This window comes from Triticum dicoccoides, chromosome 1B, assembly GCF_002162155.2.
Source record: "Triticum dicoccoides isolate Atlit2015 ecotype Zavitan chromosome 1B, WEW_v2.0, whole genome shotgun sequence".
Lineage (NCBI taxonomy): Eukaryota > Viridiplantae > Streptophyta > Magnoliopsida > Poales > Poaceae > Triticum > Triticum dicoccoides.
The window spans coordinates 362250498-362275159 of NC_041381.1; the positions used below are offsets into that span (position 1 = coordinate 362250498).

Genomic DNA, 24662 nt, shown 5'->3' on the forward strand with positions numbered 1-24662 from the left:
TTTTGTATGGAGAAAGGTGAAACCCCCAATCAACTCCATGAGCGCCTCATGACTCTCACTGCCGATATCGAGTCATGTGAGTGTGACAAGACACAAGATGGATTCAACATGACAAAAAGATTCCTTGTGGATAAATTGCTTCATGCTCTTGCTCCATATCACCATCAAATGGTGTGGGACATAAGACAACACCATACCTTCAAGGAAATGACTACAGATGACATCATATCCACCTTTCAACTATTTGAAGAGTCAAAGGCTAATTCTACAAAACATCTTGCCATGCATGGTTCCCCATCATCAAAGGTCAATCTTGCATTGAAGGCCAAGCATGTATATGAAGATGAGCAAAGTGAAGAAGAAGAAGAAGATGATGATGATGATGAAGATGGTGATGAGATTGAATCCGACGAGGGTCCTTCATATGAAGACATGGCTCTCTTTGTCAAGAAGTTTAGCGCGGGAAAATTCAAGGGAAGATTCCAAAAGAAGAAAGTGAGAAAATGCTACAACTGTGAGGAAACCAACCACTTCTCAAATGAGTGCCCTTATGAGAAGAGAGAGGATAAACCAAGGTTTCCCAAGACCTTTCCTAAGAAGAAATTGCCAGATCCTTTGAACTCCAAGCTCAAGAAGAGAGATGGGAAAGCAATGGTTGCTCAAGAAGAATATGATCCTGATGATGTTAGTGGTGTTGCCGGAGTTGCTCAAGATTCTCAAAACACTTTGAGGCTAGTCAATAAGAGTGGTGAAGTTGTCACCTACAACTACATGAAGGATTACAAGGGCAACGCTCACAAGTGCCTCATGGCGAAGGCCATGGTAGAAGATGGAGAGGATCAACACTCTCCTGACAAGGTCAAGGTAACCCCACAATCAAACCCTCCTCTTTTCACTCCTCCTACTCCGAGTGATGAGTATCTTGATGCGGAGGATAGTTATGAGGATGGTGATCTAAATGACCCTATGCTTGCTAAACTTAATAAGTTCATGTGCTCCCTCAAAGGAAAGAAGCTCACTATGTTTCGTATGCTTATGGAGATGGTGAGTAAGCACACCATCACCATTAAGGAACTCGAAACCCTCGTCACCGAGGAAAAGGAAAAATGTGAAATCCTTGAGCGGAAAGTCCAATATGAGGAAACACGAAATGATGAACTATGCTTGAAAATTGGCACAAATATTGATGTTCATACTAAAGATCTTGCCTCCTTGAAAAAGGCTATTGGCTCTTGTGAAGAGTTGATGAATGATAAAAGTAAGCTTGTGAAGTCTCATGCTTCTCTCTCTAAGGATTGTGAGCTTCTATCCATGTCCCTCAAGACTAAGGAAGAAGAGCTAACCCTTCTTACAAAGAGTTTTGAGACGCTCAAACTTACTTATCTTGAAACTCTAGCTAAGGCCTACTCGTCTCCTATTATAAATGTTGATGCTTGTTCTACTAACTCTAGTAGTGATCTAGCATCTATTCTTGAGGAGAATCGTTTTCTCAAGGCTCAAATTGAGAAAGGGCTCATGACATGTGCTCAAGGGCAAAAGAACCTTAATGAGGTGTTGAGCCAACACAATGAAGTGTTCGCCAAAGAGGGACTCGGGTTTGACCCAAGCACAAGCAAGAAGAAGACATTCTCTCAAAAGTGCACCACCCCTTTAAAAGAAACTTTTGTACGAGAAGGACACAAGGAGAAAGGTAGGGTTGCTAGTGGGAAGGCCACAAGGGGCATGCCCACTCTCAACAAGCCAAAAGAGTTCATGCCTCCATCCTATGTACTTCGTAAGACTAAGGATGGAGAAGTTTATGCAAAGTTTGTTGGTCCTCGAAATGCATTTCGGTTTTATGCTATTTGGGTCCCTAAGACCCTTGTGACTAACTTGAGAGGTCCCATTGCAAAATGGGTGCCTCTAACCAAGTAATAATTCTGTGTAGGTTGGCTTCTCCGGTGGAGTGAAATGGGTGATTGATAGTGGATGTACAAATCATATGACCGGGGATAGCAAATTACTCTACGATTTCATGGAAGCAATTCAACCATTCATGATCATTATGTTTGGTGGAGGTTCAAAAGGACAGGTACTTGGGTTGGGGAAGGTGGCTATCACAAATGACATGTCTCTTGCAAATGTCATGCTTGTCCAATCCCTTAAATATCATTTGCTTTATGTTCGTCAATTGGCATCTGTTGGTTATGATACACTATTTGGACTAACGGATGTGAACGTCTTTAAGAGAGATACTCTTGAAGTGGCCTTTGTTGGAGAGTTGGATGGCAACCTTTACACGGTTGATTTCTCGAAAGAGAGCACATTCCATGCAACTTGTCTAATGGCCAAGGCCGACAAGGGGTGGCTATGGCATCGTCGGCTAGCCCATGTCGGCATGAGAAATCTTCAAGATCTCTTAAAAGGTAATCACATCCTTGGACTAACAAATGTCTCTTTTGAGAAAGATCGTGTGTGTAGTGCATGTATAGCCGGGAAGCAACATCAATCAAAGCACCCACCCAAGAATATTGTGTCTACTTCAAGGCCTTTGGAGCTCCTTCATGTGGATCTTTTTGGGCCTCCTTCATGGGATAGTCTTGGTGGGAAAAAGTATGGACTTGTCATTGTTGATGATTACTCAAGATATACATGGGTGTTTTTCCTCAAGTCCAAGGACGAGACGAAGATCACTTTCATTGACTTTGCCAAGCAAGCACAACGCAAGTTTGACAAAGAAATCTTGGCAATAAGAAGTGACAATGGATCTGAGTTCAAAAACTACACCTTGGAAGAATTCCTTAGTGATGAAGGGATTGAGCATCAATATTCAGCTCCATACACTCCTCAGCAGAATGGTGTAGCTGAAAGGAAGAACCGCACCCTTGTGGAGATGGCAAGGTCCATGTTGGATGAATACAAGTCCCCACATAGTTTTTGGGCCGAAGTTGTCAACACCGCATGCCATGCATCAAACCGGCTTTTCCTCCGCACTATATTGGAAAAGACTCCATATGAGCTTCTAACTGGAAACAAGCCAAATGTCAAGTACTTTCGTGTATTTGGGTGCAAATGTTTCATCCTCAACAAAAGAGAATGGTTAGGAAAATTTCAATCCAAAATGATTGAGGGTATATTTGTTGGCTATGGATCAAACTCTCACGCCTATAGAGTCTACAACAAATCCAACGGATGTGTTGTAGAAATTTGTGACGTGGTGTTTGATGAATTTAATGGCTCCCATGGGGAGCAAGTTGATCTAAGTGATGTAGGTGAAGAAGATTCTTCTCAAGACATTTTGACCATGGGTGTTGGTGCACTTCTTCCTATGGAACAAGAGCCTCATGATGATGAAGAAAAAGATGGAAGTCTCACACATCATCAAACTACTTCAACATCCATACCACCACAAGCTCCTATTGTTCAACCGATACCCTTAGCCCAAGTTGAAGAGGATGATCAAGTTCCTCCTCATGACAATCTTCAAGAACAAGAACAAGAAAATCCAATCATTGATGATGAACCTCAACAAATGCAATATGAACAAGAAGATCTTCCTCCACACATTAATGATCCATATGTTGAGGATGTGGATGATGGACATGAAGTTGAACCTCGTGAAACCCTTACCTCTATCATGCCATGAGTGGCCGGTCGTGTTGATGTTGACAAAATACTCACCGGCATATCGGAAGGTAGGGTCACTCATAAACATTTGACCAACTTTTGTGCTCACTTTTCTTTTCTGTCTAGTTTTGAGCCCATCAAGGTACAAGATGCATTGATGGACAACGATTGGCTAGTTGCTATGCAAGAAGAGTTGAACAGTTTTGAATGCAACCAAGTGTGGCCATTAGTCAAGAGGCCACCTACCGAGCACAACGTCATTGGAACAAAATGGATTTTCAAGAACAAACAAGATGAGAATGGTGTGATCATCCGAAACAAGGCAAGGTTAGTGGCACAAGGGTACTCACAAGTTGAAGGTTTGGACTTTGGTGAGACCTTTGCCCCCGTTGCCCGTCTTGAATCCATTCGCATCTTACTTGTTTATGCTGCTTTCAATGGTTTTACATTACATCAAATGGATGTGAAGAGTGCTTTCCTTAACGGTCCTCTACAAGAAGAATTATATGTATCACAACCACCTGGGTTCGTTGATCCCGATCACAAAGACTATGTGTATAAACTTCATAAGGCTTTGTATGGCCTCAAACAAGCACCTCGTGCTTGGTATGATCATCTTAAGAAGTTTTTACTCGATGATGGTTTTGTGAGAGGGGTGATCGATCCCACTCTTTTTACTAAGAGGGATAAGGGTGATTTGATCTTATGCCAAATCTATGTAGATGATATCATTTTTGGTTCTCCTAACATTCATTTGTGCAAGAAGTTTGCGGACTCAATGACCAAGAATTTTGAAATGTCACTCAATGCGGATTTGAAGTTCTTCCTCGGATTTCAAATTCAACAATTTCAAGAAGGAATTTTCTTGTCTCAAGCAAAATACCTCAAGGATATCTTAGAGAAGTTTGGTATGTCTGATGCTAGTCCATGTAAGACACCAATGCCAACCAAAATAACTCTCACTGAAGACACAAACGGTATCCCTTTCGACCCATCTAAATACCGCTCTATGATTGGGTCATTGCTTTATCTTTGTGCATCTAGACCAGACATCATGTTTAGTGTATGCATGTGTGCTAGATTTCAAGCTTCCCCTAGGGAAAGTCATCATAAGGCGGTTAAGCATATTCTTAGATACCTTGTTCACACCCCAAAGTTGGGCCTCTGGTACCCCAAGGATGCTAAGTTTGATCTCATTGGGTACACGGATGCGGATTGGGCTGGAGACAAAGTGGATCGTAAGTCCACATCCGGTGCATGTCAGTTTCTTGGACGATCATTGGTGAGTTGGTCCTCGAAGAAACAAAATTGTATTGCTCTCTCTACCGCAGAAGCTGAATACATTGCTGCCGCCAGTTGTGCAACTCAGTTGTTATGGATGAGGCAAACTTTAAAGGATTACGGTATCACCTATAGAAATGTGCCTCTTCTGTGTGATAATGAAAGTGCCATCAATATTGCTGAGAACCCCAAAGATCATCTCCGCACCAAACACATTGATATTAGGTATCATTTCTTGAGAGATCATGTTGAAAAGGGTGATATTCACATTGATCACATTGGTACAGATTTTCAACTAGCAGATATCTTCACCAAACCTCTAGATGAAGCAAGGTTCTGTCAACTTAGGCGTGAACTTGGTATCTTGGAGCTTGACAACATTATGTGAAAACTAGTACTCATGCATGCATTGTCATAATGTCCTGTCTCTATGTAGGCATATACTTAGGGGGAGACACTCAACTCATGTCTTCTCTCTCCCTATCAAATGCATAAAAAGAACAACCACTCTCAAAGCTACCATGTTCCTCTAACTATGGTGCTTTCAATGATGGCATAGTGATTATGGACCCAAAGTTAAAATCTTTGCAGTGTCATGTCACATATACGCATACATGGTGGTATCTGCCACCGCATTGTCATTAGAACAACTTGTGAGCAGTATGTGAATTCATTAGTGTTGACTTAGGAAACTCAGTGTTTCACCCAGGGTGTCATTGCATCCTTACTACCTATGTCACTCATCATCTCTCCAACATTGTCATTAGCACCAACTATGGCACTCTAATCTTTCTCGGTATAATAATAATAATAATACATAAAAAACCGCCGGACGTCCGTCAATACCGGACGTCCGTCAAATCCTCTCTGGTGCTCTTGCACCGGTCGTCCGCTGTATCCGGACTTCCGCTAATTTTTGCTTTGTCTAAACGCGTCGGTCGTCCGTTGTTACCGGTCGTCTGCTACTCCACTCAGGCCCCGGACGTCCGGTTCACACCGGATGTCCGGTACATTTTTCGCCCGCATATATATATGCTGTGGTGTGCGGTCCAGTCGTTCCTAAACCTAACTCATCCCCGCTCCCGGTGCCGCCGCCGCCACCACCGCCACCACCGCCGCCACCGCTGCCGCCGCCTCTCTCTCTCCTTGCTGCTCTCCACGGGCTGGGCCCCATAGCCGCCGGGACCCCGGTGGCCCCCTTTCGGCGGTCGTCGGGCCTCCAGTCGCCCCCTTCTCTCGACCCGGCCGGCATCGGGGCACGATTCCTTCCCCGTCGCATCCTCCTCTCACCCTCCCGAGGTAGCTACTGCTATTCTCCTTCCCCTCCCATTGCTCTAACCTTCTTGAGCTATGGCGATTGTTAGGTGTTGGAGTCTCCTCCCTTTGCTAGGTAGCCATGCCAAGGACAAAGCGCTCTGCTCGCAAGCAGGTCAACGATGGGGGCTCTCGTCCGTCTCGTCGTGGTGGGTCCAATGATTCGCAGGAGCATGCTCGTCCTCGGAAGCGTGCCGCTCACCCTCCCAGCTCCACTAGCGCCTCTTCGTCGGAAGAATCTGACTACGAGGATGAATTGGAAGAAATGGAGGAACCCGCTCATGTTGCTGTTCGCACCACTGCACCCAAGCCTGGAACTCGTCGGCCCACATTCAAGCCTCCTTATCCTACGGTTCAACCTCAAGGTGCTGCCCGTCGCATCTCTCTTAAACCTCCACTCTCTCACGGCCGCACCATCAAACAGTTCAATAAGGTTCCCATCGCTTCTTACCTTAAGCTTCGTCGTGATGTAGATCAATTCACTGTTCTTAGCGATTCACAGGATGCTCGTTTTCACACAAATGGCCAAGCCGACATTTTCACCACTATAGTCATTCCTAAAGGTTTATCGCTCCATTGGTGCATCGACTTAGAGCATATCCGCACTCATCCGGCGAAATATCCGGGAGCTATTGAACTAATTGAGTCCTCGAATCTTGCTGCACCATTTGCATTCCAGCATGATTATAACCATGCTGCAATTCATCAATTCTATGCCACTTGTTACTTTGGTCCCGATAAAACTGTCACTTGGATGACCTCCGACACCGTGCTCACGGCATCCTATGATCAATTTGTTGCTGCACTTGGTTTTCCTGACACAGGGTTCAAAATCCATAAGGATGACCCTAACCATAGGCCCAAGGGCAAAGAGGTCTGTATGGATCTTCTCAAGCCCATCAGTGAAATGTCTAGTGAGGAGAAACAAAGGGCCTGAATCAAGTTTCAATTTGGCGCTCACCCTTCTACATCATTTTTCAGTGTGTTATTCGCACCATTTATCCCAAGATGGGTGACAAGGGGTCATGTAACAGCTACTGCATTGATCTCATGCATCGCCTCTATGCGTCTCCCAAAGGGAAGATAAATATCCCTCATTTTCTATGGCATGAGATCCGTCTGGCTTGTTTTCAACACAAGCGAGCCTTTCCTCATGCCCCCTTTCTTCAGGCCTTTATCGAGAGTGTTGCTCCGTTTCCCATTGCCCGCACTCACTTGCATGAACGTTGGATCATTCCATCTCACATGGCGGATGATTGGGTTCCCAAGGACTCTGTTGCTCCTGCTCGTCGTACCTCGGCTAGTGTTCCTTCTTCCGCCACTCCGTCTACTTCTTCCAGCTCCGCACCTTTTGGTCGCATCTCTCGCTTTCTTGGGAAGGCTCACTCTGCTATGATGAAGATGTTTACCTTTCATTGCACCCAAAACCACACCGTTGTCACACGCTTGGTCACTTCCAAGAATGCTCTAAAGGCTCGTCTGCGAGACTCCGGAGTTTACGATGTAAGTGACGATGAACGTCTTCCTGATGCTCCACCTTCTGATTTCGGTTTTCCTTCGGGTCCCGAGTGGGCTGACTTTCTTGATGAGGCTGGTGGTAGTGGTGCTCGTGACAGTGATGATGATGATGCTCTTTGATGCTGCTCTGATTCCTCCTTTTGGTTATTTGCTGCCAAGGGGGAGTAGGCACTTATTTATGTACCATAGGCACCTATTTATGTAATGTGATGATGCTATGTTATTAACTTGTTATCGAACTCATGCTATGTTAGTAGCCTACCTGTTATCTATGTTATATGCTATGAGTGTTGAAGGACTTGGGTATTGAGTTTCGGTGTTTTAGCCTCGATGGTGTTGGTATCATATTAAGGGGGAGCCCCTCTCATGCTTATCTTTAGTTATTGCACATAATGAAAGGGAGCTCCACATCATATTCTTCGATACTAAATGTCTTTACTTCTTTCGATATTCAAAGACTATTTAAAAAAAGTGCATGTGTGTTGTCATCAACTACCAAAAAGGGGGAGATTGAAAGTGCAATCATGCCCTTAATCTTATTTTGATGTTGATGACAACATGCATTTTTGGAACTAATCATGTTATCAAGTATATCTCAGGATTATGTTTCAAGTTCTATGTGTGTGTGGATCATGACTACAAGCAAAGAGGTATATATTACTCAAGAGCGGAGAATACAAGACAAATGGCCTTGGCCCTTTATTTTCATTTTGTTCTTGAGTATAGGGATCCCGCACTATTAAGAGGGGACCGTTGGATAGCGTGAAAGACTTGCTCAAAGTACACAAAACACTTCTTCTATCATCTTTTTAGTTTTCATCATGTGTGCACGGTCTATTTTGTGTTTGTGAACCTGCTGGACTAGCCTTCACAACTGACCGGACTTCCGGTGCTCACCGGACGTCCGGTACATCACAAACAGAACACTTATTAACGGATGTCCGGTTTCTCCGGACGTCCGTTACATCCAAACAGAACACATATTAACGGATTTCCGGTCTCACCGGACGTACGGTCAGCGGTCGACCGCTACTCTCCGGACGTCCGCTACCTATGTTGTGTTCACGGTCAGATTTATACTCCAGCGAGCGGACGACCGGTTGCCCGACCGGACATCCGGTCCGATCTATGTCACCGGTCGTCCGGTACCCACCGGACGTCCGGCAGATCCTGTGCAATAAGTGGCCAAACGGCTAGTTTTCCCCACCTCCTATATATACACCCTTCCCTCCCACAGGATAGGGTTGACCATTCACTTTGAGCCTCACAAGAACACTCTCACTCTCTCTCTCATTCATCGACACTAAATCCTGGATTCCCAAGTGTTCTAGGAGCATTTTGAGAGAAGTTCTCCAATCAAGTGATAGATCCACTTCTTCCCTTTCTTTGCACCAAAGGAATTCGTGACTTGAGCAAGTTTTGAGCATTTCCCCATTGGTCTTGTTACTCTTGGAGGTTGGAGACTCCTAGGCGGTAGGAGTCATCCGGAGAGGAATTGAACTTTGTGATTGCCCTCGGAAAAGTTTGTGAGGGTTTGGAGACCACCCCAAGGTCTACCACTAGTGGTTGAGAAACGCCTCCGTGGTGTTGTCTCAAAGGGAGAATAGGGTGAGCCTTCGTGGCGTTGGTGTGCCATCGTGGTAACATCCATCCCTCTAACGATGATTAGCTTCCCTCCAAGGAAGTGAACATCGGCATACATCCTCGTCTCCCGGAGTTGCGGTTATTCCTAACCTTAACTCTCTACTTGTGGTTACTTGTCTTTTTACACTTGCATACATTATCTCTTGTTGCACTTACTTACATCATATTGTGCTTGCTTACTTATATGCTTGTGTTACTTGCTTAGTACTTGGTACTTACTAGCAATTGTTAGGCTCACCTTCATATTCAGCATTATTCCTAAAATTGCTAAGTAACAATTAAAATTTGTAATTGTACCTATTCACCCCCCCCTCTAGGTCCATCTCGATCCTTTCACGCGGGACGTCACCGAGCTGAACATGTGCTGAACGCGGAGGTGTCGTACGTTCGGTACTGAGGATCGGTCAATCGTGAAGACGTACGACTACATCAACCGCGTTGTCATAACACTTCCGCTTAAAGGTCTACGAGGGTATATGGACGACACTCTCCCCTCTCGTTGCTATGCATCACCATGCTCTTGCGTGTGCGTAGGAATTTTTTTGAAATTACTACGTTCCCCAACATGTCGAGCGGGAGCTAGAGATGCAGGAGGCGGCGGAGATAGAGGAGCGCCAGGAGGAGGAGTTGCACATGGCCGAGGTCGAGGTAGAAAAGAGTCTGTCCGTCGAGGAATCGGCGGTGGAGTACCAACGCGAGCTCTGGCGCAGCCATACTACGAGTACTACAACCTTGAGGGCGGCGCCGAGGACGAGGATGAGGACGCGATCGACTTCAGCAGGGGGAAGCAGAGTCCACCAACGACGGCATGTCGCCAGGACAAGTCATCGATGTCTCATCTCACACCGGTGATGCATAGGCCGGCGCGGCGACGGATTTGTGAAAATCATGCGTACTTAGGCTTTGTTTTAATGCTGGTCTTTTGTTAGTGCAATGTTTAGGTCAACTGGCTCTGTTTAATTACTAAAATTGCTCGATTCGGTAAGTGTGGTCTGTGTGATGTACGCTCTTTTGTGTGCCCAAATTAGCAAGCGGTATTAAATTATGCAATGACGTACCTGGGGAAATCTTCACCAAAATTTGAATTATCAAACTCATCCCATGCGTGTAAAGCAGAAGAATCGTTTGCGATGCACACAATCGTTCAAAGTGAATGGTGTCCGGCGGCACCACGCGCAAAGTTTCTCTCCACATTTCAAATTTTTTGGCTTATCGCCAAAAATATCTACCCCCCCTTTCCCCACCCCCCTTTTCTCCCCGACCACAAGTCACATTTCCCCTTTTTCCTCCTTCCTTCCTTCGTTCCTAAGCTATAGTCGCTTCCCCGCTCTCGCCGTCTCGCATCCTACCACCGGGGTCGCCATGGTCTTCTTCAAAGACCACTCCAGCGGTTCCTCCTCCTCCAACGACTCCTTCATTGCCCGGGTATGCCTCTCTTCTCTCTCTTGGGCTATGACTTGGAGTGAAGGATTTTTACCCGGCGGTCGATTTGAGTCATTTCTTCCTCTTGTAGCTCCCTAGGACCATCAGTTTCAACGAATGGAGTGGGGTAGCTTAAGATCTGTCTGCTTGTTGTCACCATCAATCTCCATGCGTGAAGCTAGTTGCGTTTGAATTTGTGGACAGTGGGAGGAAGTTTCTGGCATGTGCAGAGAAGGTTAGACCCTATTTCGTTGTTACAAATCATTTGTTTGATGTGATTTAGACACTGTCACAGTCCCAACCCATTCATACCACACCTTCAACCAAACGCATCTGAAGATAGTGTCACAGTTTGAACCTAGTATCTAAAAATGTTGCCATCCCATCAGCGGTGCCATTAGAAAAATATTTGGCACCGCTTCAGCAGTTTGTGCAGCCAACTTTGGTCCACACATCCGAGCAGCCAAGCAGTAAAATACTAAATCTTTCTGGTACGAAGGAACTGGGCATCGGAGCAACTAGGTGCTCCGGAGTCCGGGTCCCTGATTTTTTTTCGCTGCATCGGCTTGTCAGTGCAGGGCACCGGTGCGAGATGTAGCAACAATTGTCTTTACCCCGGTTTTGGCATACATAGAGGACGGCCTTAGTGTTATTAGTTCTATGTTACTAAATTTGTGCATGTACACACCTGTTAGTATCAATTTGCTATCATCCAAACACTGTCGCTATGCTGTTGCAGTTATATTTACCTTCCTCATAAAATGTTCAATTTGTTATTTATAGTACATGAGTAAGAACTTGTAGTGTTGTTGTAGTTAATTATAGCTTCTAATGTTACAGAATTTAGTTGTTGTCTCAGTAGCAATTAATTCATTTGCACATTGATCATTTTGAGAAGATATGTCATAATTAACCTGTTTCTTCAGTTTTTCAAAATAAGTATTAGTGATTTTCTATGTTGCTATAAACCCATTTCCCCTACAATTGTTACTGATCTAGTTTTAAATATTATAGGATGAACAGATGTGTTCTTACTTGGAGTGGGTTGATCAAGAGTGGCCACAGTCTTTGAAGAGGTGCATAGCAAAGGTCTGGAGCATGTATGAGGGAAAGTATAGAGGTAGGCTTAGAGAAAGTATTGTGAACGCTGAAGAATATTTGAAGATGCGGGATAAAAAGAGGAAGGTGGAGAATGAGCTCAGATTTTTAAAATCAGACTTTGGTAAGATGGTGTTGGCGAAGGAGGAGGCACTTTCCCAGTTGGCCAGTGCAAAACAGGTTCTTATTGAACTGAAAGCAGAGGTGGATAAGATGAGCCTGGATGATCTCGATTAGGGAAATGAATATATTGTTCTAATATTATTCCTATGAAGTTGAACTAGCTATATATTGTACTATCCTGTTTTCAGGTAGCTATCGTACTGTGATGTTAAAAATATATTTATGTGCCTGATATGAAATAGGCAAACAACTGTTCGATATGAAATGTGAATTTGCGTAACACTGGAATTATTAATTGTAAACTAATAAACCTGCTAAATGTGCCATGGAACTTTGCAAACGGTTCTAGCAGTAAAAGCGCTTGTGGTGGATAGCCCAATGCCACACAGGTTTCTTCATCAAATCATGTGTGATATAGTTGATAAAAGCAAATGGTTAACCAAGGCAGAGTGTGTGTGATAGTTACACCTATCACACACGAGCCTATACATAAACTTGTGTGGGATGTACATACAAACGAAAACGTTTTCCTTGGATTGACTGTGTGGGATGTACATACAAATGGAAACGTTTTTCCTAAATTGACTGTGTGGGATGTACTTATGAACGGAAACATTTTCCTTGGATTGACTGTGTGAGATGTATATAAGAAATGAAATGTGTTCCTTGGATTGACTGTGTGTGATATACATATACGAACGAAAATGTTTTTCTGGGATTCACCGTGTGGGATGTACATACGAACGAAAACGATTAGGTTTCGATGCCTCACCCGATCGCACACGAGCTCTTTTTTGCCCCAGCTAGGTTTCTGGGTCGTGTGGGAAGGACCCCCCTATCACCCACACTCACTTGGCGACGGTTACAAATGCCGTCGCGGAAAGGGGTTAAAAACCATGTGTATAGCACCTCGCTGCACTAGTGTAAAGCTATACAATGCGGTGACCTACTCCCATTTTGGTTGCTCGAATTGGGCAGCACTATGCAAGGCATATGGTTTTCAGGAGGGTATGCATGTCACCTTCGATCTTGGTGATCCTGAAGATGACATCGACAAAGAGAATATCGACATTTGGGTCAATGTTGATACGCTTCCACTTCTACCTCTATGTCAGTTTCTCAGACATATTTATTAAGTAATTTATATTGTTTATTTAAAAATAGTTCACAGATTATTTCCATTTTTCAAAAAATGTATATAAAGTAGTAGACAAAACATACTACACTGATGGCCATGAACTAACTTACGAGGAGAAAAATCATCTTGTATCATTTATTATTGATGTTGAGACTTTCAATAAGAATTATAAAATTCCTCCGTATTATGGTCAATACGTGTCACTAGTCCACATGTTGAACTAACGCAACATCCATGGAGATGGCATGGTAAGACTTTTTTACTATTATGACACGAGTGCATCTTTTGCATACATTCTTCTAATTAAAGTTAAACTACATTGTTTACTATGTTATTATTATGCTTTTGAATAGAAAATCCCGAAGGATTGTGTGCCTCATATGTTGCATACGAAAGGTGACATTGATAGTATGAGCTTACGACCAGGTCTATCTACGGTTGTCCACTGTGGATACACTATTTCTAAAAGAGACGAAGACCTCACAATCAAAAGATGGAAAAAAATTATGAATAGTCGGAGGGAGCTACTTGGAGGCAATATGGTGCGAAGCCCACGAATTGAAGATAGGACAATCTCCATTCTTCATAATGGAGAGTTAGGGGCTATGATGTTTTATGCTATTTTACCTTAGAGATGGTAGCGGGTCCTAACTAATTCTCATGATCATGTGCTAAGAACAATTAATTAGGGTTGGTTAGATGACTATGATGGTAATGAGGATGACTTGTTATTATGATAGCGGGTAGAAGTTGTTAGACGATTATGATGATGAGTATGAGTATGACTTTTTATTATGAAAATGATGATGAGTTATTATTATTATGATGATGCTGAGTTGTTATATCATTATGAGCATGATGATTTATTATATATCAGTGGGCGAAATAAACGTGGATTAGATTCAAATGGAGGCAACATGGTGTAGATCGAAAGTACTACTAATCCAAACTAAAGTGATCAAGTTTGGATTAGTTGTACTTTGGATCTGCACCATGTTGCCTCCACTTGAACCTAATCCACGTCTCTTTCACCCACTGATATATATATAATAACTCATCATGCTCATAAAATCATATGATGAGACTACTGTATAAAACCTGTACAAATACATCGTCAATACGCAGGAGGAAAAAACAGAAAATTTTAGTAGTAGTGCGGATCCCAACCAGCGCTACTGATAGGTAGTTGTAGCAGTAGCGCTGGAATGACCAACGCTACTGCTATGAAGGGTAGTAGTAACGCGTGCCGACCCGCGCTACTACTAGCCCAAAGAACCAGGGTTACTAGTAGGCTTTATTCTAGTAGTGTCACCGGCACTCTCGGTGCTGCATCGCAGCGCTAGCCGGCAGCTAGACGTAGACTGTGTTGCTGCTATGGAGCTCTCAGTGGCGGCTCGCCGGTGCTGCAATGGACGCTCGCTAGCGACTCGCGGTGCTACGTGATCGAAGCAGAGGGGGGGGGTTGGTTGGATGCAATGTGAGAGAAAGACGTGCGCACATTGACGTACCTAAGAGCAACTCCAGTGGGGCGACCCATTTCGTCGGCCGCCATCAGTTTGGGTCGGCACGGACAGAAAAGTCGTCCCAATGCGCCGACCCAAATGGACGCGCGTCCGCTTTCGTCCGCCTGCCGACCCATTCCCGGCCCATTTTTGAGCCGGATTAGTGTCGGCGCGGACACAAGACGGACACGTGCGCGCTTGCCCTCTCTCCTCCCTGGGCCCGCTGGTCGGTTGCACACCCTCGCCCGCCTGCTTCGTCGCCGACGCCGCCGGCCATTTTTCGAATAGAAAAAAGATACATAGATAGTTTTAGCATAGACAGATAAAAGAAAAGATCAACTACTCGTCGTTTTCCGACTCCGACTCGGTAACATCCTCCTCCGACGTCTGAATGTAGGCATCAACATACTGCTTGTCCTCGGAGTCCCAGGACGACGCTTCTCCTAGCTTCATGTTCAATTGAGTGGCCTGCTTCCGCGCACGCTTGTCCTCCCGATAGGCGGCTCGCTCCGTCCTCCTCGCCTCCCTCTCCGTCCTCCTTTGCTTGTAGAATTGGCGCTCGTCGACGATGTCCTACGGGAAGCGTTCGCACCACACCGCCATGGCTTCCACGTCCATCTCGGCGATAGCGAGGCGACGCTGCCGCCTCTGGTGGTCACGACGATCCTCGTCGGTGAAAAGCCGCGGGAGAGGCGCGAGATCCTGCGCCCGCTGGCTCGTTGACACGTCGGAAAAATTCATCTCCCGACGAGGCCGCAGGAGGCGCCACGCTGCGGCGTCGTACGTGCGGGCCGCCTCCTCTGCGATGTCGAAGGTGCCGAGAATGAGGCGTTTCTCGCCAAACCAGATCTCGGAGGAGAAGGCGCCGGAGCGGCGCTCGCGGACTCCGCGAAAGTCCGAAGCGCCCAGGCGGCGCATCGACATGGTGGCGCAGAGGCGGCGAGGCTAATGAGAGGGGACGAGACGAGTGAGCGGCGAACAGAGTGTGGGGGGGGGGGGCGCCTTCTTAATAACGAGCGCCGGCCACGGCGCGCCAAAACTAGCGCGCGAACCTTTCCCGCGCGCCGGAGCGCCAAAACCAACGCGCGCTAGGCCGATTTTTTCCCGGCCGCTACCCTTTCCCGCGCGCTGGAGCGCCAAAATCAGGGCGACAACATGGGCGCTGGCATGAACTATGCACGCTTGGTCATGAAATGGATCGGCGCGTTGGGCGCACTGTCGATCCAAATTTAAAAGAGAATGGGCGTCCGGCGGGCAGCCGACCCAAACGAACAAAAAACAGACAAAAGCGTTGTCCGTTTGGGTCGGCCGGTCAAAATCAGTCGGTAGATTTGTGGCAGCCGCCTGTTCGATCAGTTTCTTAAACTACTGTTGGCCATTTTTACCAGTCTCGCCGGTCACGTGGGCCCGTGGTCGTCAAGCGGACGAGAGACGAAACCGGGATAAGCCTTGGGAGGATAAGACTATGATCCCTTCTATCTCCCCCCCTTCCTCGTCACCACGCCGCGCGCGCCGCACACGTACGTACAGACCCACCACCCCCTCTCTTCTCCGCTTAGCCACGCAGCCGCTCTCCCCGCATTGCATTGACATGGTCTCGTCTTGCCTCGCCTCGCCGGCCACCGCGCGCGGTGGCTCTGCTCTACGTCTGCAGTTTCAGCCGAGAGGGTGCCGCGTGACGTGCTTGGCCGACGCTGGGGGAGCCGGGAGCGGCGGCCGCGCCAAGGCCGTGGGAGGGTTCGCGTGCGGCTTGCTCGCAGCCTGGGCCGTCGCGTCAGCCCCCAGCCCGGTCATCGCCGCCGGCCAGGTTGGTGGTTTCCTCCGGCTCCACCACGGGCATTGTGCGATTCCAGTCACCTTCTTATTTATTGAAAGGAAATTTGTAGAACCCGACGACCGCTGGTCGCTAGCGCAAATAGACTCACGTCGCGTTTTCCTAGGGTTTGGTGGCAGATTAGGGGAAGTCGCCATTCAGATGGAATTTTGGTCTCTATAAAATGATGTCTCTTGTGACCTTAGCTTATGCTCAGATTCGACTGTAGGAAATTTATTAGGTTTCACTTGATTCGATCAAATATACTTAGCCAGTAGGAAAATTGCTTTCTAAATACTGGGTTTAAATCTCCATAGAAATGGTACTCTTCAACAACTGTTGGAGATTAGCTAAAGAATAGTGATATTCTGAAGAAATATTGGTATTGGTGTTGGAGAAATAATAGTGGTTTAATTAACCTGAAGGTGAAGGCTTAAAATAAATTTTCAGCTTTCTCAAAATAAGTAAATAAATAAATCAACGTAGGAGTACTTTTTAGAAGGACGGCTTAAGACGAGCCCAACTTTAAATTAACGAAGCCATCAAGCAACCTGGGATTACATGGCACCAAGCAACATCGGCTGAAAGATACAAGGGGGCTGACTGATCAGCTTAGAACACAACACACACTACACACAAACAAAGAAAAAACAGAGAGAGCACTGCTAGTAATGTCGAAGCCAGCTGCACTTTGGCACCAAAGAACAGACAAAAGCAGAAGAAGCTTCCAAGGATCAGCTTACGGTCTGAAAGAATCGTCAAAAAGCCTGATCCATGGGACTGGAGACACCGAACCCATCACCTGGCTTATCTACCGACGAAGAGGAACCCCATCCCCTCGCCTAGGATCAAAGGCACCGCAACCGTAGAGGCGCTCAACCGAGAGCTGGAACAGATGCCGGCCTCGAACCTAGAGCAGCCATTGTGCATGGCCATCTTCACACGGCAAGCGTGTGTGCACAAACACACACACCAGCCGCATCACTGCTGCCCTTGGACGACCAAAAACATTGGGAAAACCACTGGGAATAATCACTGAAGAAGGAAGCTGCAGAATCACATAGGCGCAGCTAGGAATATCTGATTATTGAGCACAGACCCACGACTGCAGAACAAAGCTCAGGCATCCGCAGCGCTAGCCACATTGCTGCCACCGGGAAGGGGAACCCTATTCCCTTCTGCCCAGGCTCGAAGGCGCTGCACTGCCGGGACACAGCCACACTCCTAGCCACCGAAGAACACCACCCTAAAGATAAGTGGGTGACTTGCTGGACCTATGAACCTCCATTGATTTGCAGCCGCTTGGACTCGACAACCACGGAACACCAACCAACCGCATCACCACTCACCCAAAGAACCAAAACTTCCTTGGACGGTGCCTCCATGGAGGTCACGATGCACAAGGCGCCGCCGCTGCCCAACCCAAGGCGGGTTTTTGGGCTTTTCCCCGGGAACTGGGATGGGGGTGGAGAAAAGAGACCTCGGCGGTTCCTCCAGCGGCTCATTTGTGCATCGCTGCCGCCATGGCCGGAGTAACGGACCAAGGGTTTCCCCCTAGTCTCAAGCCTACACAACCACCACCCAGGCTTCTCCGTATCCGGCGACCGATGGCCGCTAACAGGCAAAGCCGGCGAAGGGAGTGAGCTAAGGGGGAGAGGACCCTGACATTCGGGTCTGGAGAGATAGAGAGAAAATCCGTGCCGCGACCACTATCTGTCGACTCCTTGCTGCCCATGCACAAGGAAGTTGGCTCGCACCTCGGCGCCGCCTGCACGGAGGCAATGCCGCCTCGCCATCTAAGGCTGCCTCCTCGGCAACCAGAGTCCTTTGCGAAGGAATGAAGTAACGAGCACCTCACCGCGACCTTCATCGGCGTACACACCGGCTTGCCCGGCGACCACCTCGGGTGGTGGCAAGGGAGGGAGAGGGTGGAGCGAGAAACCCTAATCGCCTCTGAGTAACCCTGGAGAGGACGACACGAGGGCACCTCAAGCGTCCAGGAGGTCACAACAGAGTACTACACTTACCACAGAATGTAATGTGCACTACTGCAATTTTTTTACTAAAGCTGCGTCAATTAATTTTGATCGGAGGAAGTACTTACCAAGAGCTCTGTTGTATTTGTTACTATCTTGCAGACCAAAATATAAGGTGTATAAGTTGTCATAAGTAAAGGTTTTCTGAGTTTGATCAGGTTTATAGATAATAATGTCAATATCTACAATACCGAATAAATTTGTTATGAAAATATATTTCAGGCGAAACTATTGATGTTGATTTGCTATTGTAGGTATCGATAATATTGTAAGAAAGTTGGTCAAACTTATAAAACTTTGGCTTAGGGCAAACCTTATATGTCTTATCTTTCGGGACAGAGGGATTATATGTTAATTTGGGGTTGCATTTGCATCTAGACTCAGTTACTGATACAACTCTAGAGAAGCGGGAAATACCATCAGTTTTACAAATCATCGTCTTGTTGCACACTTTAATCAGATTAACTGATTATGGCATGGCAATTTTCACCGTAGGAATACGTTATATGTACTGATGTCTTTTGTATTGTGAAGCCACATTTCATCTAAAAATCACTGTCATGTCTGTTAGAGAAGTGCACCTTCATTTTGCAATCCTACAAGTTTAACCTGAATATGTAGTCGTCAGTTTGGCACTATAGTGCTGTTCTTGAAAATTGCCTTCTAGCATTAGAGCTTAACTTCCTTTCTCCATGGTTTTAGGGCCTCTTTGATTCAAAGGATATTCATAGGGATAGTGGAGGATTAAATCCTTAAGAATTATTTCTATGTTGGTTTTTTATTTCGTAGGACTGAATCCCATAGGAAATTTTCCTAAGGAACCCACTACAGTACATTTCAAAGGAAAATTTTACATCCACTCCAAACTCATGTACATAATCTTTTGTTTTCCCTATGGTACAATCGAAGACACTTTGGTGCGGACAACAGCCTGTAGGATCCGGGTGGACATGCCACTGCAATCCTACGTTTTCCCTTTATATATATATATATATATATATATATATATATATATATATATATATATATATATATATATATATATATATTCTGAGATAGTTTGTCGAGTAGGAAAAGTTCTCTGAGCTAACATTGTTCCCTGTTTGCTTTGGTTGTTAGAGGTTGCCTCCACTATCAACAGACCCAAAGAGATGCGAGGCTGCATTTGTTGGGAACACAATTGGTCAGGCAAATGGGGTGTATGACAAGGTGCTTGATCTCCGGTTCTGTGATTTCACAAATGATAAAAGTAATCTTAAAGGCAAGACTCTGTCGGCGGCATTGATGTCAGGCGCAAAGTTTGATGGTGCTGACTTGACAGAAGTTGTCATGTCCAAGGCCTATGCTGTTGGTGCAAGTTTCAAAGGTAACAGAAACAGAAGTACACACCTTAATCGTTTTTTTACCACACTGCATTATTCATTGTTGCATGGCTTCCAAATACTTGACCCTTTCAGATGTACCTTTGCATTGATCATGGCTACATTGCGTATTATAGACAGGGTGTAAAATACTTGTGTTATTCACCACACCGAGTTGTTGCAGTTGCTCCCAAATACTGTCAATTTTCAGATCTACCTTTGTGTTATCATGCTACAATATGAACATAAAGATAAATACTTGTCTATGAAATGCTTTCAGGCACGAACTTCACGAACGCAGTGATAGACCGTGCCAATTTTGGAAAAGCCGACCTCGAAGGTGCAGTCTTCAAGAACACCGTCCTGTCGGGATCAACCTTCGACGAGGCTAATATGAAGGACGTCGATTTCGAGGACACACTCATAGGCTACATTGACCTTCAGAAGCTTTGCAGAAACACCAGCATCAACGAAGATACAAGATTGGAGCTGGGATGCAGGTGATTCAATCACAGCTGCACTTATGGCAGCATCGACGTACATTGTCCGGTAAAGATTAGTAAGTCAGGTCTGTTATAGAGCACCAGCAGGATGAAAATATGTATACCGTAAATATCATACCACAGCTGCACTTGATCTGTGCAAACACAAGTTACAGCAAAGGAAGAACCTTATGCATTTCATATTTTTGTTTACATATAGATATTGTTCACAATTCAGCAACAGCATGCCATCACTGATGATGCATGCATGCTTTATTCCAAATCCACACATGTATTGATGAGGCCCTACTGTACTTTATATGTGCGCTTGCTTGACAACATCAACATTATTCGCCTGCCCTTGGGTTTGGCTCCTGCATGCCATGCTCGCACGCGCACCCTAGTATAACATGGCCCCTACAAGGGCCGATGCTACTCACCGACAGTGCGCAATATATACCTAGATGCACCATCTAAAATGGCCGGCAGCCTCGCCGCCCAGGCACCTGCCGGCGAGGTCGGTCTTTAATTGTCTTTAACTCGAGGTGGCCCTTGCTCCGGCGATCGGCTTCATTCGGTGTCGTCGTTGTTGCCGGAGTCGATGACGCAGGTCTCCACACCGCCAGTCATCCAGAGGAACCACGCATAGCTGCTCCGGTGGTGGCTGCTGTCCGGCTCCTCGTCGATGGCGCTGGTGAACATGTCCTCCGCGCCGGCCAGGTCACCGCGGGCTTGCCAGAGGAAGACCGCGTACCTCCGCATCGCCTCGCCGTCAGGCGGCTCGATGGCGACCGCACGCTTGAAATAATCCTCCGCCCTGCCGAGGTCGATCGAGACGGCGGGTAAGGACCATGACACGTAACAGGTGCATCTTGGCATGCATGGGAATCGATGTTCAAGACTATGGCGGCGTATTTTTACCTGTCGAGATCCTTGTCGAACTCGTAGAGGAGCTGCGCGTAGTTGGAGAGGATGAGCGAGTTGGCCTCGGAGGTGGCAATGATCCGCTCGTACGCGGCCTTCCGTATGCCGGCGCGGGCGGCCTCAATGGCCTCCTGCTCGTCGTCGTTGTCGCCCAGCGGCATGTCGTCGTCGTCGTCGTCATGATGGATGCCGATCCTGGCCCAGAGCTCCTTCTCCATTTCCATCCCCACCAGCATCGTCAGATCGTCTGCCTCTTCCGCATCTTCGCCGTTGTCATCGTCGTCATCGACGGCGGCGGCGGGGTTGGCCTTGATGGCCGACTCCTCGATCTCCTTGGCCCTAATCCGCTCCATCTCCATCTCCACGGCCGTGCCGAGGCAGGACGCGACGATACCGAGCAGTCCCACGGCGAGGTCGGGCGACTCGAAGTGCACCTTCTGGAAGACCCACGCCACGGCATCCCCGGCGCCGCGCGCGGCGCCGGAGGCTCCCCCGACCGCCGCGCCCTGCACGGCTTCCACCGCGGCGGCGAGCGCGGCCACCGCGCACCCTGCCGCGCTCGTCGCCCGCGGAACCCCGCGCGCCTGCGCCGCCATCTTCCTCTTGGCCTGGATCGCCCGCAGCGACGCTGGCACCGCGGCCATCGACGGGGGCGGCTGCTGGTCGTCCCTGCCGCACGCCGCGACGCAGAACCGGGCCTTCCTCCTGTCCCCGAAGGGCGAGGCAGCCGTCCCGAAGGCCACCGAGCGGGGGCTCTTGGGCATGCCAACCATGCTCGCCGCCGCCATCCTCTCGACGAGATAGGCTAGGAACGAGGCCCTCCCAAACACGGCCGGCGTTTGTTAGTCCGGATCCAAGAACCTCCCACCCAAGGCGGTGCGGAATGGAGATCGATCTGCGAGGTTGGGGAGCGCGGCAATGGCGGGGCATATAAAGGCCCCTCCCTGGCCGTTGGCCCCGTGTGCCACGCTGGGAAACCCAAAGCCGGTGCCCCCGCGTGGCCCGCACGCCTCGGCCTGCTGGGGGGAGGTGTCCGGTTCTCCATGCGTGCCTTGCGCCAGTTCAGCTCTGGTTAATTTCGTCCGGGGAGAGGAAAGGGCTCCATCGGCCTAGTTAGCTACGTCTGCCTACCGTTGTTCCTAACGTAAGCGTTCGAATATTTCGTTTGTTGGGATGTCATTTTCGTATCTTGGTCTTGGCGTTGGGTTTCCATCGGGAGATGAAAGCAAGTGCTACTTGCAACGGCGAGCGGGCTCTTCGCACATGAGGCAAGAGGAATTCCCTTTCTTAAGCGGAAGAGAACTATGCCAGCAGATTGATATTTCTCCTCGTGAAAAAAGAAACCAAAGATGTTTATTCATGAAAAATCAAACATGTCAAAATCAAAGATGAATTTTCATAGTGCGTCTTGTTGTCGGAGGAGGACGTGTCGTGTTATGCTCTGGCGGAGCTACAACAAGGCCAAATGGGCCATGGCCCGCCCAGCTTACATCTACTCTTGGGCTTTCAAATAACAACCCACAACTTATTTGCTTATGTTTGGCCCGCCCAACTTTGGGCCGCAAGCTCCGCCATTGTTGTTATGTCTCCGTTGGATCTCGTGGGATTTGGTCGGTGTTGGTCTTCGGTGCATATATTTGGCTCAAGTATTCATTCATCGGAGGGCGTCTAGTGGTGTGTCTTCATCGGATCTCGCGGGATTCAGTCAGTATTGATTTTGAATGGATCACTTTGGATCCAGTATTCGCTCATTGGAAGGTGTGTGGTGGTGTGTCGCCGTTCGATCTCGTGGGATTCGGTCGGTGCTGGTCTTCGATAGGTATGTTTGGATACAGTATACGTTCCTCTTCGGTCGTGTGTCTATGTTTGATCATTCCGGTCTACTCTTCTCTTCATCAGCGATGGTTGCTGATCTCGTGCGCTAGTCCTGTTTGGCCTTAGAACGATGATTTGATGACTGTCTACTATAGCAAGGTTTGTCCAGCTCCGACAAGAAAGGGTTGATGACAGTGGCACACTTTCGGCTCGCTCCAGTGTTTGTAGTTATTGCTAGGTGGTCCATGGATGACCTGATTGTATTTTTTGTTACTTTTGGGGTTCTATGTATTGCCATGATAGGTGATGAATAGATTGGAATTTTCTTTCGCAAAAAAAGAGTTCCATGGATTTGATATTGTGCACTTCTGGGGAGAGGATAAAGGGCAGCCCGGTGCACTGAGCTCCTACTTATTACGATGGGTCCGAGAGGGTCTATATTGTGCACTTTCGGGGAGAGTTGGATCTCGGAAAGAGTTGAGGGAATTTATTTGGGGGGGGGGGGTAGGCAAAGGGGACTAGATCCACAAGTATAACACCAAATCCATGGGAAAACCAACAAATTGCAAGGAATACAGTGAGACTATTTTTTGTGGACATTTTTGAATTAGGCAAAAACAAAGTAAACCTAGGCTACAAAAGTGAGGGGGAAGGGTTCCAAATTCTGACAACCTTGCTCATGATATCAAATGGTGTAGGGCAAAGTCCTAGATTGTCCAAATCTTCACAATTTAAAGGTGGCAAAGGGGAAAATATCAAAGAACACAAGAACTCAATAGGAACAACACTAATGAACAAGGTTCACATCACGCATGTCCTCTAAACGCATCCAAAGTAAGAGACTTACCAAGATCCACGGAAAATTGAAAAGGGTGGAGTTATTCCCAAATCTCTAAGAGAGATGTGGCTTGACAGATATTGTTCCCCAAACCCTATGAGGGAAGGAAGTCTTGATGATCCAATGGAGAATCTTTCACCCTTTGGAGGTCTTGATCTTCTAGGAGGTGATAAGGTGAGGAAAGCTCTCTCAAGTCTATGTAACTAGATGACCCAAATTACATCGTCTAGTATGAAGTGACTTGATACACTCATGGTCTAAGGAACTAGGCATACATTAACTCTTCATGTTACAACTTATAGACTTGTGACAATAACATCTCAAAGTATAACAAATAAGTTGGGTCAATTCAATATGGTCGTTCTACTAACATTGTACTCTCAATGTTGCTTGGCATCCTCGTTACACTTAACAAAACACCCATGATCAGGAAAACATGATCATCACACAACACTTGAACTAGTATTAGAGGCTAGACTAGGATTTAGGGTTTACAGTTTATCATTCTACATGTGCTTATGAGTTTTCTCTGAATTGCATATTCAAGAACCATAGCAGTTATAGCATATTATCGGTACCCCCGTGATCATCTCCTTGATCACTATATCGGTTATCCTCTTTACTAGTTTAGTTCTCTTTATATATATATATATATATATATATATATATATATATATATATATATTCTAGTATCACTGTTGTTGTAGGGTGAAACCCTAAGATGGATCTTTTCACACTTGGAGGGGA

At 46.7% G+C, this 24662-nt stretch overlaps 2 protein-coding genes across 2 annotated transcripts; one reads left to right on the forward strand and one right to left on the reverse strand.

The window, feature by feature from the left end:
• Positions 1-16137: 16137 nt before the first annotated feature.
• On the forward strand, positions 16138-20571 carry LOC119335588 (thylakoid lumenal 17.4 kDa protein, chloroplastic-like). Its single transcript, XM_037607700.1, has 3 exons — positions 16138-16453; positions 19615-19861; positions 20137-20571. Exons 1-3 carry the CDS (start codon positions 16238-16240, stop codon positions 20358-20360), a joined length of 687 nt encoding a protein of 228 aa, XP_037463597.1. The 5' UTR covers positions 16138-16237; the 3' UTR covers positions 20361-20571.
• Positions 20562-22179, reverse strand: LOC119335577. Its single transcript, XM_037607693.1, has 2 exons — positions 21260-22179; positions 20562-21155 (listed from the first exon to the last, which is right to left on the reverse strand). Exons 1-2 carry the CDS (start codon positions 22048-22050, stop codon positions 20909-20911), a joined length of 1038 nt encoding a protein of 345 aa, XP_037463590.1. The 5' UTR covers positions 22051-22179; the 3' UTR covers positions 20562-20908.
• Positions 22180-24662: the final 2483 nt, after the last annotated feature.

Bases quoted from the DNA above. Each gene is read 5' to 3' on its own strand.
- LOC119335588 (XM_037607700.1), top strand. From the start codon at position 16,238: ATGGTCTCGTCTTGCCTCGCCTCGCCGGCCACCGCGCGCGGTGGCTCT. The intron at 16,454-19,614 runs GTTGGTGGTTTC...TTTGGTTGTTAG, and splicing joins CGGTCATCGCCGCCGGCCAG to AGGTTGCCTCCACTATCAAC. The intron at 19,862-20,136 runs GTAACAGAAACA...AAATGCTTTCAG, and splicing joins TGTTGGTGCAAGTTTCAAAG to GCACGAACTTCACGAACGCA.
- LOC119335577 (XM_037607693.1), bottom strand. From the start codon at position 22,050: ATGGCGGCGGCGAGCATGGTTGGCATGCCCAAGAGCCCCCGCTCGGTG. The intron at 21,156-21,259 runs GTAAAAATACGC...CGACCTCGGCAG, and splicing joins TTCGACAAGGATCTCGACAG to GGCGGAGGATTATTTCAAGC.